Source organism: Chiloscyllium punctatum, chromosome 15 (genome assembly GCF_047496795.1).
Source record: "Chiloscyllium punctatum isolate Juve2018m chromosome 15, sChiPun1.3, whole genome shotgun sequence".
NCBI classification, from domain to species: domain Eukaryota; kingdom Metazoa; phylum Chordata; class Chondrichthyes; order Orectolobiformes; family Hemiscylliidae; genus Chiloscyllium; species Chiloscyllium punctatum.
Window position 1 is genome coordinate 78,783,532 of NC_092753.1, and position 15,787 is coordinate 78,799,318.

A 15,787-nucleotide genomic window follows, 5' to 3' on the forward strand; every position below is an offset into this window, starting at 1 on the left:
CGCCTCATCTTCCGCCTCGGAACACTTCAACCCCAGAGCATCAATGTGGACTTCAACAGTTTCCTCATTTCCCCTTCCCCCACCTCACCCCAGTTCCAAACTTCCAGCTCAGCACTGTCCCCATGACTTGTCCTACCTGCCTATCTTCTTTTCCACCTATCCACTCCACCCCCACGCCCCCGACCTATCACCTTCATCCCCTCCCCCACACACCCATTGTACTCTATGCAACTTTCTCCCCAACCCAACCCTCCTCTAGCTTATCTCTCCACCCTTCAGGCTCTTTGCCTTTATTCCCGATGAAGGGCTTTTGCCCGAAACGTCGATTTCGAAGCTACTTGGATGCTGCCTGAACTGCTGTGCTCTTCCAGCACCACTAATCCAGAATCTGGTTTCCAGCATCTGCAGTCATTGTTTTTACGCCAGTGTTAAACAGAGTGGCGCTTTATTTGGTCTTCCATACGGAAAACCGTCATGGCAGATCCACTGGCCTTCTCACTCCAATCCAACCATGTCCAGCACTCAAACCGTGACCCTCCCGCTGGCCACTGTCTGCCAACTGTATCCACGGGACAGTTCACGCTATTGGTGTGAAATCAAACCCCAGAGTTAACCATGACACATTGCATTCTCTTGCAAGGTGAACTCAAAAGTTGACCCGACATCCCGCCCAGTATTTTACTCCAGCATTTAAACGACGCTTAAAATAAAACATGATGAGCAGGTATCGGTGTTGGACTGGGGTAGACAAAGTCAGAAGTCACATGATATCTGGTTATAGTCCAACAGGTTTATTTAAAACCATAAGCTTTGGAATCACAAACTACAACCTGGTGTCCTGTGTGACTTCTGACTAAAATAACATAAGCCTCACATTCAAAATCACAAAAATGCAAACACTCTTCTGTAATATTCAAGTCACCTTCGAAATATGCTTCAGTATAGCATTGAGTATAAATTCAGGGCCAATCTCGTTATTGCACAGTTTGTTAAAATTCAACCTAATATCACAGGAAATTGTTTGGCCTAATAAGAAAAGCTGTAATATTCAGTAAATAAGAAACAGTAATGACCCACGGCAACAATTAGTGTTGGCCAGAAATCTTTCAAATATGAGAGGTCGGTGTTTAACGATAGGTGGTGACCGCGCGCTGCTCGTTGGATGCTGCCTGAACTGCTGTGCTCTTCCAGCACCACTAATCCATGCAGGAAATTGTGTCCAGTTTAATGGGACCTTTCAGGCTCGCGTGTTAAGATTGTAACAAAATCAGGTTTCATTTTGTCTTCTCTTCATTGTTTTTAGAGCTGACTCATCTGTTATTTTGCCTTCCCCCCCACCCCTCCCCTCCCGTTGCAGGGAAGAGTTTCACGTTGACAATCACGGTGTTCACAAACCCACCTCAAGTCGCCACTTACCACCGAGCCATCAAGATCACGGTTGACGGGCCCAGGGAACCCAGGAGTGAGTACTCCATTTGCCATTGTTTATCTTTTAGTCGTGCCGAACGGACGGGCAAGCCGTCACCCTGTCCTCTACCACATTAGTAACCTCTGCTCCTTTAAAACCACGATCTGTAAAAGCTCACTGGCTGAACGCCACGCTTCCTACATTTTCAAATGTAGCAGCCCCCAGTGTTGCAACAGCACACACTGGGAAGCAACCGCTACTGGGATGCGGATCGTCAACTTCAGAAGCAGGAGGTTTTTTTTAGTGTGTGTGTTCCTTTACTGTGGACAGGTAAACGGAATACTTTGATAAAAGAAAAAAATAGCTCCTTAATATACACTTGAAGATTGTCAATGGACCGCATATGGTAGAGGGAGCGTAGAATCAAATCCATACCTTATTCCAATAGCGTTCTAGTGAATTATTTCAGCAGCCACTTAAAAAAAAAAGCAAAATGCTTTAGATCCAATCGACATCTCGAAATTTAAACCCCTTCTGTTGCCCGACCTGCAACATACTGCCCATTGACGCGGCTTTTTTGTGAATCTCTAGAACTGGTTCTAAGTTCAATACAATGATGGAACGTTGTTACCTGTTTGTTATTGAAAAGGAATGGTATCGCGTGTGAACCGTACAGCGAAATTAAAACAAATAATATAAAAGCCTTACAATTTACTAAATCAACTTTATAGGCTATGTCACTTTAAAAGAAGTCTACACACGCACATCCGTGCCTAAAAAACAAATAAAATGGCAAGAAGATTCTGAATATTTAAATAATGAAATATTGATCAGAAATTATTTGTAGGGATTTAGTTACTTTAAGCAAGTATATCAGCATCAGATTAACGTCTAAATGTGTACTTAATTATAAAAGGATGTTGCATCATTTTATAAATTATCCCTTTCATAAGTACTATTTTGAGTATGTTAGATACAATTCGATAATACAAAGGAACAAATACCAACAAACATTATAATGTATAATTCAGTTTCAACACCTCTCGAGTTAGTTACAGTCATTTACAAGATATACCATAGGTTAGTCACAAATAGATAATAACGTTGTCTCAATTGTTAATCCTGGCCAGGATATAATAGCCGAAGCTGTTATTTCATGTAAATTAATCGCAATGCAAACAATCATATTTGACAATTGTACTCATTGTTGAGCAAAGATTAATAAAAAGTATTAAAACTCATTGTTAATGTTGATAAATAATGTAATCTGTTTAGTTGCAATTTTTTATTACTATTATCACAAAATAATAGTTACATCTAATAACCATAATGGATTGTTCTGAGTCAATAGTTATATTCAAAAACAGTAAAGCAAAAATAGTTTATTTCTTTTCCTGGAACTATCTGATAATGATTTAAGATCTATCCAAAGCATTACACTGTTTTCCTGGAGCAGTTGCCACACTACAATGTGAATACAAAAACAGACTGACTCTACGCACGTAGTAAACACTTAAGCAAGATTAAGTATGGGCCAGTGATTAAACTAATCATATTCTTTCTAATTTAAACAATAACCATGGAATTGGAATTATTGATGGTTGAGCATTAGTTAATTTTTACTGAGAGGTGTAAAGCTGCAAATTTTAATGTAGAATTAATTGCAAGTGATTTACAAAGATGTTCCATTGAAAATTTGGCACGTGACCATTTTGAATGCATTAGTAGTAAATTAGTAAGGGAAATACAGATATAAGGGACAGATGAGTAACAAGCATCAATGTAGCTTCATTGTTTTTAGAAGATTTGCTTATTTAAAATCCGGGATTTGTTATTTATTAGCAATTTAACTCAGACTTTGTGTGTTCGGCTTTTAAAATGTATACCAGGCATAAATGTAATTATACATTTGGTTGTTTTGGCTCCTGTAAATATTTGTATTTTAAAAGTTATCTGTTCTGTCCTGACTTTTAAACTAACCCTAGGCTGCACCTATTATAATCTAACAAAATTAATCATTCTTTAACTGATTTGAGTTGTATTACTCAGACTATTGTTTTGGCTAAAAACGTGCTGTTCTGTTAATTCATAGTAGATCCTCATTTTCTCCTGCAATTCTTTCTTCTTTCATGTCTCCTGCAATTCTTTCTTCTATCATTTCTCCTGCAATTCTTTCTTCTTTCATTTCTCTCTTCACAAGCCCATTATACTTACGCATAGTATTTTTTTAAAAATATAAAAAATAAGCCCAATATTTCCTAAACTGACTTGATAAGCCCTCAGCATTTAAAACATCTACAGACACATTGAATATCTGGATGGCTTGTGTGAATTTGTGAGATTTGGGTGGTTGCAATTGGTGGCATTGCTGATTTCACAAGTAAAGTGATGTACTAAAAATGATTATACATGTCATTAAGGTTATAATATTTAAAAATTGAAACAAACTAATTGTCGGTCAATGATCAGTTATCATTGTGTTTCTTAAAATGTTTCATTGAAGTTCTGCTTACTTCTGTTAGTGGAATTGTTTAGCAGAGGATTGATAATCTAATTTAAACTATTCAACCATCTTGAGCTTATAAATTCTGATGCACAACATTAGTCTCTAATCTGAAAATAATATATTTAACAACAAAAAGCACTCCAATAATATCTGACTTTAAAGTTGTTGTACGAACACGGAATTACAATAAATTAAAAAGCAGTTGAGGGAAGGTGGGTGGAATTAGTCTTTTTATTTGTGAATAGCAGAAGATTATCTTTTCACCCATTCATCCAAACCACAAAATTACCTTTGATCTCGTGTTGGGGAACATCAGAGAAACCATCAGATTTCAGATAAAGATTCAGCTCACCTCCCAGCCAAACCACAGAACTGAGTCAAGGTAATCACTGTGTTGTGGCAGATTCATGACCACAGTGTCTCCAGTTGATCAACTAAGCGGGTGTGTGTTAAACAAGGAAATAATGATTTGGTAGTCAACATTATAACCTTTTGTTTTTCTGCACTTCTCTTCAAAAATGCTATCATTTTCTGGATATTTTAATGCTAGAGCATACACATTGATTTATAAATACAGGTTTTAGAAGGATAGAAGGAAATCAACAATTTCACTGACTGAATAATTGTTTTTATTTCAAAAATAGCTTCAATACATTGTAAACAGACCAGAATGAGTAAATAGGGCAAGTGATTTAAAGCAAGTTTCATTCAGAACTGTTCAATAGCAACAATTTTCACTGCCTCTGAATGTTTGTGAAAAATTGGATTATTTGTGTACCAATGTCCAGTTTGCAGGTAAGCTTAGAAATTTGCAGACTGTCGTATCACATCAGATCACTAGCTCTAACAACAGGATATGCAATATTTGCTTGAAGATTTTGCTATGCCTTGCAGTATTTCATAGGGGAAATTCATAATATGGCAAGAAGGAATAATATTTGGAGCAAGAAATTTTCAATATAAAGTGTATTCTAATGTGAAACAACTATATATTTGAGCAGAAGTAATTCTTAAAACTCAACCGAGGTAATTAATGAAAATTTCTAGTTCAATATTTGAAAATTATAGGAGTAACATTTTGCTTGTGTAAATTTGTTTTCCCTCAAATTATTCAAGTTCATCACAAAAGCCCATTTCCAACACAACATGCATATTAACTCTGGTCTCATGAAGGTGGAGCATGATACTAGAGTTGCTGAACTGGAATATGAGAATCACTAAAATAATTTAGTTCAGTTTAAATACAATTCAATATCTTTTTAAAATTTTGTGTTTAGATCACAATTTTTGCCATGCTCAAAGTTAATATTAATCCATGCAGCTGCAGAAGATAGCTAACAGTTGACTGCAGTTTATATTTGTCAGCACAAGTGCATATTGGGACTGATTTATGGATTAGGTCAGTCTTCGATCCTTTACAGCAGGCAAAATCTGCAAAACTGATTAGTGCCTATTGACATTGTTTATTTATAGGACTTATGAAGTCAGACTCTGAGTTACTTAATGTCTTAATTGAAGATTTTCATAATTTCCCACTCGTGCAACATTGTACTGAGGTAGTTTCTCAAAGGAAAATATACTGCATATGGAATACAAAATTGTATTCATAGTATTATTTTATTCCTTTCTTAATCTCACCTGAAGATATTAACCTATAACTGAGTTATGATTCTGCGGGTGCTATTTACTCTCAGGCAACTCACCCAAGTGGTCATTTTTCAAATCGATTCGGCAGTATGTTACTGCTCAAATGTGAAGCAATACCAAAGTGCTAAAGACATTTAAAGTCATGACCAATACACCTCATGCAGATATTCCTGCAATATTCTTAATCCTATATGAGGGGGCAGAAGGAACTCTTTCTCACCAGTGATGATGACTGTCTTAGAGGATAAATCAGCCCCATTCAATATAATGCATTTTGAAAGATCCATATTAAGAGCATTTGCACTAGCCTGGACGAGGCTGTCAGTGATGAAATACTCCACGTTCTAAAATAATCTGAAGAAAGGGATGATAGAAAATAAATTAGCATTAAAAATGAATCTGAAAAATGGGTGGAAACACAAATGTGAAAACAATTTTCAAGAATGGAATTCAGACTTTGACACTTAAAACTTATTGATTTTATACTCTGAAAATCAGTAACATGTACTGTCTTAGATTACTATTGTTGGCAAAGATTCTATTGGCCATGAAAGTAGCAAGATATGAAATCAGCAAGAATCAAGGGGCAGCTTACAATGTATTCAGTGGTGGAAGTCAATCATCTCAGTCCTTGGATATTATTGCAGGAATTTCTCACCACGGTAATCTCCACCTAAGTCTCAATGGCATTTAATGGCACAATTATTGTCAAGATCTTGCCATCATCACCCTGGGCTTTACCATTGACTGACAACTCAACTGCGCCAGCAACACAAAAGCTCAGTTATTAGAACAAGTCAGAATGTGAATGTTCTATAAGGCGTGCTTCACCTCCCTACTCCTCAAAGTCTTGCCACCATGTACAGGACACAAGACAGGATTTGGGTGAAGTGCTCTAAAACCTTACAGGATCAGTGCAGCTACAGTGACCCTTAAAGTGATAGTAACAATCCCCTTGAAAAACAATTTCATACACAGGCCTAAGCATTCACCTTTTTACTGGTGTCATGCCATTGCCGCAGTGTGCACTACCAAAGGTTTCTTTGGCAGCATTGATCACATTTTTAAATGCCACCAGCTGAATTGGGTCTGCTGATGCATTGGACTGCCATCAGGACTTACTTTCCCTGTACGTCACATAACAGCTTGACCTGGAAACATATTTCTGCATATTCATTATTGTTAGGTCAGAATTCTGAAACTACGTCTCCAACAGTATTGTAGGTGTATCTTCACCAACATACTGCAATGACTCATTTCAATAGCCATTTCTGAGTTACAAGATAATAGGCAATAAATGCTTACTTTGCTAGTTAAATCTATACCTCAAAGAATAAATGTAAAATGTTTTGATCGAGGCCATATCGGACTGACGCCTCTCATCATCTCCCATACTGTTCCATCACACTCTTTCCCACCAGAACCTTCTCACTCCAAACTTCCTGTCTGTTAAAATTGAAGCATGTATTTTGGCAATTTAGAGAACAGAAAGAAATATGAATTACTAATCTTTCATATTGAACTTACATGTACATTAGGATATTTTCAAATCTTGTATTTGTAGCGAATGGTTCCTTTTAATACAATGTATTGTTCTTTTGTATTTAGTTTTGTTTTGAACAGTTTTTGGACTTGTGTGCAGTGTTCTGCTGTAGATCTGTGTCCAATGGCAAGTGAATTAAACAGTCTGAAATGAAATGTTGATGATATTTACATAAGTACCCATTATTACTAGAAAAGTGAAGTTCTTTAATAAAGCCACTCATTTGATAAAAGCAATAATTTCCTAATACCAAGCAATCTGGAAAATGTAATATTACTATCAGATTTGTAAGTAAGTCATTCTGTAAATGGTTGGAATCTTGAAAAAAAATCAGCATTTTGCATCTTGTAATGGTATCTTAAACAAAACGCTTCTCATCATGGTGAAACCAGTATTTTAAAATAGTTTTGCTTTGTGATCACAGCAAAGGGCATTGCATTGTCATACAGTTGCCCATCCATTTCAGTTTGGTTGTTAAGAAGACTGGGTACTTTTATCCTGTATCATTAGCAAAGCCTCTGAATTCAAAATAAACTCAGCAAGGGACAGGACATCTTCCTAATCCACATCCCTCCCCCCCACCCTGTGTCATCCCTCCTTATTTCCTCATTTATTGGCTAATCCTTGGCATAAAACATTTATGATAATTCAATTTCCTTATGAAGTAACTGCCATTTGAATCCCTGAAAGGATTCTTCTCTCACCACATAGCTCACGGTAATGGATCGCAAAGCAGCATACTAACAGATAAACATTTATTAATATTTTGTGGCCCTTCTTATCTTTCTTGACTGTTATAATTTTGTATGAATGCATAATTGTGAGCTATCTAACGTTTGAAACAGCCACTGTTAGTTATACAGCACAATCCTATCCTGTTCCCACATTTATAGCATTGAACCATACCTTTGGAACTTTACTGCTAAGTTTTCCTACCCAGTAATCTTTTATTCTGCATCTGATTTTGTTTTCTAGCAATTTTTTTAGAAATGACAAATAACCTGGGTACAAATTGGATTTGTATTTAAAATCTATTCTGTGTTTGTAACCACAATGAAATTGACATATTAGAATTGGGTCCAGTGAATTTTGCCTGGAAAGCAATACAGTATGTGTGTATCAATTGAAGGATCCAGTCAACATTAGTTAAATGCCTGAACATATTCATGGTGCCAGGGGTATTTTTCATTCTGTAGAAGCTGTCAGACAAAACATTGCCAAAAAAGCATCAATGAATTAGATAAGTTTAGGCAGCTTGCCTCAATACGTTTTGTGAGAACAATACCATTGTTCATCATAAGTGAAAGAAATAGTTTTCTCATTTAACTAAAATTTGATAGTTCCAAATACTTTCTCAAAACATCTACCAAAAGGTTTTACCTTAACATCTATTGATTTGAAAATTCTGGAAAAATCTCCACACAGTATCAATCATTAATGCATTTTCTTGAACACAGATAGATAACAGAAGGTTAAAACTACTGTTTGTGATATTGCAGCAAGGATACTTCACACAATAACATGACATTTCTCTGACTGTAATAAAACTTTAAAATAAACTAGATCACCAAATAAATATTGGACAATGGAGTGGCATACACTAAACATAATGGAAATACTACTTAATCAAGAACTTCCTGTTCTAAATATTGGCTAATAAAACATTGATTGATATTCTGGATGGAGGTAGTCATCCATTTAAAATAGGTAGATAAATGCTTTTATGAATCTAGCATCTTACAGACCTTATTCCTTTGTAACAGCTTGATGATTAGCAGGAAAATGTCAGTAACAGTAATTTATAGATTGCCAGGAAAGAATTGAAATTGAATATCTCATTGCAAATATTCTATGGACAAGAGGGTCATATTTTAATTTTGTTCTTTGCTTATATAGTTCAGAATGCAATAATTTGAAAAAATTCATGAGCTGAGAATATATGTAGAGCAACTTGTAACAATTGATAACAAGAACAGACTACTGTATTATTTCTTAGCCATGTGGCATTAATAGAAAGAACAGTCTTTATGAAAGATGTTTATATTCAGGGTTTGTGTCTGCAGGGTTTATATGCACATGAATCTTTTAAAAGTAAGCATATTATTTAAAGCTTCAAGTTCATTATTAGTTAGTTTTCCTCTTTTGCTTCTATAGTGTTGTTCCCTGTGTTCGCCAAATGTATATAATGGTAGAGGGAATTCTGATTACACTCTAACTATTTGTAAGCTGTTTGTGCATGTGTATGTATGTGTGGCTGGTCAGGTGTCCACATATGTATTCTTCTGTGTGTGGGGTGGAGATGTATTTCTGTCTGTGTGTGTGGCAGGTAGCTGGCTGTGTTTACATGTAGTGTGTGTGGTGTGGCTGTATGTGTGGAGAGATTTAACTGTGTGTGGCGTGTGGGTGATTATGAAAGCAAAAAGCATAAACAAACAGATGACATGTAATGTTTGGTTCTCACAAACTTTAATAAAAACTTGTTCCGTTCTCACAAGGTTAATGTTGAGATTTATACAGCAAGACAGCTTCATTTGGATCAAGTTGCAAAGCCAAATGGAGACAATCCAAGCAATAGGATACCAAATTGATGAGCATAATTATCCTGTAGTAATTTATATTTTCTATTCTATCTTGTAAAAGATCACTGGTACAAAGATGGCAAACATTTTTTTTTCTCAAAACTACTCTCTTTATTTTGGCCATATCCACTCAAATGCCTTGAACTGTGATTATGTGCGCAGCTTATGTTACATAGTGCATTTGTATTTAAATTGATTGTTGTGTTCCAAAGACCTGTTAAATAAGCAGCATTCTATATATGTCCGGGACAGTGAACTACATTATCCCTACTTTGGAGTTGCCTGAACATCTGCTTCTCGTCTGTTCTGCCACAGGTTTGAGATTAGACAGTATTGAGGTACACTGCCAACTTTGCACTGCTTCCATTCAGAGGAAAACAGAGCTGTTTGCCTGCATTTATCAACAGTGGAGAACACTGGGAACAGGATAAGAGCACTATAAAAAAATGTTAATATTGGAGAAGTACTGGCAAGACAGTTTCTTTTGCTTTAGCATTGGCAATGTAATGGTGACCTTTTAATTGTTTTAAAAATTTGTTCTTTCCTTGAAAAGTTGGCTTTGCTTAATTTTCAGCCATACTAGCGCTGATGCAAAGCCTATGTTGTGCGAGATGGCTTCCTCAAGGCGATCACAGAACTGAAGTTATTAACGAACTGATAAACTTTTGATTAATGCTGCTCACTGGCACAAAGTCAACATAATTTCACAGTAATGCAGAATGTTCAGCAAGATTCTGCTATCCATATCCTCACTTACACTATAACTATCCCCATCATCCCTGCGCTCACTGAACCATGTGAGTCTTTTTCTAGTAGCACATTCATTTTAAATTTTCATCTTTGTTTTCAAATCAAATGGTCATGCTCATCAAAATCTTTGGCATCTTCTCCAGTCCATGGTATCTCTTTTTCTCCAATTCTGGCCTCTTTCACATTCCCAGTTTTAGACATTCCACCAATGGTGGCTGTGCCTTCTGCTGCCAGTTGAGACAATGCTGCTCATTTAACAAGGCAATGAGAAGTAAGAAAGGGATCTGAGAAATAAGAAAGGGATGATCACCTTATTGGGATTGTATTAAAGACCACCCCCTATTGTCAGCAAGAAATTGAGAAGCAAATTTGTAAGGAGACTTCAGTTATCTGTAAGAATAATAGGGTGGTTATGGTAGGGGATTTTAACTTGCCAAACATAGACTGGGACTGCCATAGTGTGAAGGGTCTAGATGGAGAGGAATTTGTTAAGAGTGTACAAGAAAATTTTCTGAGTCAGTATGTGGATGTACCTACTAGAGAAGATGCAAAACTTGACCTACTCTTGGGAAATAAAGCAGGACAGGTGCCAATGGGGGAGCACTTAGGGGCCAGCGACCATAATTCTATTAGTTTTAAAATAGTGATGGAAAAGGATAGACAAGATCTAACAGCTGTAGTTCTAAATTGGAGAAAGGCCAATTTTGATGGTATTAGGCAAGAACTTTCAAAAGCTGATTGAGGGCAGATGTTCGCAGGTAAAGGGATAGCTGGAAAATGGGAAGTCTTCAGAAATGCGATAACGAGAATTCAGAGAAAGTATATTCCAGTTAGGGTGAAAGGAAAGGCTGGTAGGTATAGGGAATGCTGGATGACTAGAGAAATTGAGCATTTAGTTAAGAAAAAGAAGGAAGCATATATCGTACAGACAAAAGAGGTCAAATGAATCCTTAGGAGAGTATAATGGCAATAGGAGTCTACTTAAGAGGAAAATCAGGGGGGCAAAAAGGGAATATGAGATAGCTTTGGCAAATAGGATTAAGGAAAATCCAAAGAGTTTTTACAAATACATTAAGGACAAAAGGGCAACTAGGAAGCGAATTGGGTCCCTCAAAGATCAGGAAGGTGGCCTTTGTGTGGAACTGCAGGAGTTGGGGGAGATATTAAACAAGTATTTTGCATCAATGTTTACTTTGGAGAAGGACGTGGAAGATATAGAATGTGGGGAAATAGATGGTGACATCTTGAAAAATGTCCATATTACAGAGTAGGAAGTTTGAAGTCCCCAGGACCTGATCAGGTGTACCCTAGAACTCTGTGGGAAGCTAGGGAAATGATTGCTAGGCCCTTTGTCATGATATTTGTATCATCGATAGTCACAGGTGAGGTGCTGGAAGGATGGAGGTTGGCTAACGTGGTACCACTGTTTAAGAAAGGTGGTAAGAACAAGCCAGAACTATAGATCAGTGAGTGTGATGTCGGTGGTGGGCAAATTGTTGGAGAGAATCCTGAGGGACAGGATTTACACATGTTTGGAAAGGCAAGGACAGATTAGGGAGAGTCAACATGGCTACGTACGTGGGAAATCATGTCTCACAAACTTGATAGAGTTTTTTGAAGAAGTAGCAAAGAGGATCGATGAGGGGAGAGTGGTGGACATGATATATATGGACTTCAGTAAGACATTCGACAAGGTTCCCCATGGGAGATTGGTTAGCAAGTTTACATCTCATGGAATATAAAGAGAACTAGTCATTTGGATATAGAACTGGTTCTAAGGTATAAGACAGAGGGTGGTGGCAGTGGAGGTTGTTTTTAGACTGGAGGCCTGTGACCAGTGGTGTGCCATACAGATCAGTGCTGGGTCCACCACTTTTTGTCATTTATATAAATGATTTGGATATGAACATAGGTATAGTTAGTAAGTTTGCAGATGACACCAAAATTGGAGGTGTAGTGGACTGAGAAGAAGGTTACCTCAGATTACAAAGGGATCTTGATCAGATGGGCCAATGGGCTGAGAAGTGGCAGATGGTGTTTAATTTAGATAAATACAAGGTGCTGCATTTTGGGAAAGCAAATCTTAGCATTTAATGGTAAGGTCCTAGGGAGTGTCGCTGAACAAATAGACCTCAGAATGCAGGTTCATAGCTCCTTGAAAGTAGAGTCACAGGATTTGAGCTTTAGGGAGAGGCTAAATAGGCTGAGGCTGTTTTCCCTGGAATGTCGAAGGCTGAGGGGTGACCTCATAGAGGTCTATAAAATCATGAGGGGCATATATAGGATAAATGGACAAAGTCTTTTCACTGGGGTGGAGGAGTTGAGAACTAGAGGGCAATTTAGGGTAAGAGGGGAAGGATATAAAAGGGAGGGTGGTACGTGCATGGAATGAGCTGCCAGAGGAAGTGGTGGAAGCTGGTTCAATTGCAACATTTATAAGGCATCTGGATGGGTAAATGAATAGGAAGGTATAAAGGGGCATGGGCCAAGAGTCAAGAGTGTGATGCTAGAAAAGCAGAGCAGGTCAGGTAGCATCCGAGGAACTGGAAAATCAATGTTTCGGGCAAAAGCCCTTTAACAGGGAAAGGCCAATTCCTGATTAAGGGCTTTTGCTCAAAATGTCAATTTTCTGGCCCCTCGGATACTGCCTGACCTGCTCTGCTTTTCCAGCACCACACTTTCGACTCTAATCTCCAGAATCTTCAGTCCTCACTTTCACCTGGATATGGGCCAAGTGCTGGCAAATGGGACCAATTTACTTTAGAATATCTGGTCGACATGGACTAGTTGAACCGAAGGGTCTGTTTCTGTGCTGTATGTCTCTATGACTCTATGATTCGATATTGCCTTTGTTTGTTTTTGCAAGGGGAGTTGTAAATGACAGAGGTTCAAATTTGTCTGGGTTTAGGAAATTTGCTAGTGGCTAACAGATACTGCCTAAGGCAACAATCAGGGAAAAGGCTTTTTTGATTTTTTTAACACTTTTGCAATGAAAGGGGAGTGGCCAGATCTCCCAGTTCAGGGTTTTTTTATGGTTTGGTTTGGTTTTCGCCAGCAGCCTGTTCGAAGCTACCAATCAAAGAAAACTGCTGGGAAGAATGGTTCCTTGATTCAACAGATGTTTCTGGCTGACTCTCTCTCTCTCTCTCTCTCTCTCTCTACAACATCTCTGAAAAACCTGAACTTACCTTTTTGTTTTGGCAAGGGGTGTGTTTATGGGGATGTTGCAGGAAATTGGAGCAGCTCTTTTGTTAAGTTTTGGGGATATTGTGGTGGTTGGATTTTCAAATAGATGTTATTCTACGTTCTGTTTTCTTTTGTTTGTGTTTCCATCAGTGGTGTGTCAATAAATTCTGTTTTACTTGACACAAGTGGTTTGACCAGCTGCATCACGCCTTCCATCTACCTAAAACAACTAAAAAAGTTAGTGTTAGATAAGTTACCTTCTCAAAATGCTTTGGTTCTGGCCTGATTCATAACACAGTGACCCAGTGTGTGGAATTCTATCTCTGAGCCTCTCTATCTCTGAGCCTCTCTCTTCTTTGGAGGCACTCCTTAAACCTACCACTTCTATCTATCCTAAATCTTCTTAAGCGGTTTAGTGTCAAGTCTTGTTTGATGGAGTTCCTATGAAGTACTTTGAGAAAATTTACATTAAAGGCAGTATATAAATCCAAGTTGCAATTGTTGATTTCATAATCAATGTGAATGTGTGTGTCACTGCTAACCCACAGTTATTTAGATAATGGTCAAACTTTGAAAGTGTGTGCCTAAAGTTTCAGATTTCAGACAGTCCTCAACCTTTTCAACAAATGAATCACAATCTACAGTTACACATATAACATCTCAGGGTCTTTGGATTTTGTTGCGTTCCTTGTTTTAGGAATTTTCAGGGATTGTTTGTTTCTTTTCTCTCCTAAAGATACAGAATCATTATAAAGTACAGTTTATAGGATGAACAGTCATCAGTCACATCACCAAATAGCCATCTCTCTTTTAAGTGTAAGCATGCTGTTACGCTGTTGGAGATAAACCCAGTACCTTCATCCACTTCAGCAAACATTTCCAACAGGGGGTGTGAATGGTTGAGGTTCATTTTTCCTCTCAAGTGTATTTGTCTCTTATACTCAGTCTAGATTGAACTGAAGGAATATTGTTCAGAGGATGTTGTCTGCGGTGATCTGTTGTGAATGAAAAATTAAACCAGGGATTCATTTTCCTCCCCTATAGGGTCAAAAAACTCCTGCATTAATACGAAAAGAATACTGAGAAGTTATTTCACTGAATTGGTCAACACTTATACCAGAACCAATACCAACAAACATGTATTGACTGGTCATTCCTGCTACTTATTGTTGAGAATTCAATGGGTTAAATGAGCTCCAGGAGAAGCAGGAAGCTGTCAAATGACTTCAAATCCCATCTCAGTAATGCAGTGGAGGACTTTAGAAAAACAAGATTGCACAAGTCGTTAAGATGATGTAAAATGCAGGAAAGGTTCCAGGTCTGAGATAAAAACAGGATGTGGTGAAATCACACTGTATATTTTAAAGGGTGAAAAGTATAGAGTAATATCTCAGTCACTGAATTCCTTTCTAGAGTTAAGTTTGGACATTGAGTGTGGTGGAATCAATGTATCAACTAATTTCACTCCACCTGAGACACCAATGGACCCATTCCACATTCTTGCTGACTTACCCAATACTCACAAAGTATAGCCCAAGCCTCCCTGTATCTCACAATTTCTCTGCTCTTCCATTCCCTCTTCCCATTCTGAATTTTCTATTTTGACTAACCAAATACCGTTCAAACTTTCAGAATTGTATTTAATCAGTATTCCTGGCCCTTTACAAATATCTTGCTGCATAATCTGAAAAAAAAACCAAAAGCTGTTGGCTTTTTTATTGTCACCACTCTTGTAAGGTAGTTTGACTCGAGCAAAAAAATCTTTAAAGCAGAGAATTGAATTTCCAACGTGCAACATCTGCAACACATTGGTTAAATGTGTGCATGTTATATGAAGACCATTAAAGATGTTTGTTGAAATATTGAACAGAGGAACCTCACACCCAAAGCTAGACATAAGCTGAGTGAAGCAAGTTATCATGTTTAATCATTGTTGCAGCAATGTGAATAACCTGTTGTAATAGTGTCTCCTTTAGGGGCTGCATCACAGTCAACCTGTGGATAAGTAAACAATTATATACACTCTCTCATCTTGAGCTCTGCACATTGTGTAGTAGAAACTGAAAGTGTATTTCAGAGTGGTAAAACAGAGGGTCACATCTCTGTTGAACAATCCATTCAATTTTTTAAAAGCCCACTGAATTTTCTTACCATTAATTGCTATGGAT

The 15,787-nt window shown here is 37.5% G+C and overlaps 1 protein-coding gene across 4 annotated transcripts in view; it reads left to right on the forward strand.

The window, feature by feature from the left end:
* Nucleotides 1–15,787, forward strand: part of runx1 (RUNX family transcription factor 1) — a 229,365-nt gene that overhangs the window by 173,347 nt on the left and 40,231 nt on the right. For all 4 annotated transcript variants that reach the window (XM_072585546.1, XM_072585547.1, XM_072585548.1 and 1 more), the window contains one exon: nucleotides 1,358–1,462. In XM_072585546.1, the coding sequence (XP_072441647.1) occupies nucleotides 1,358–1,462 (105 nt within the window). The remainder of the gene's footprint in view (nucleotides 1–1,357; nucleotides 1,463–15,787) is intronic.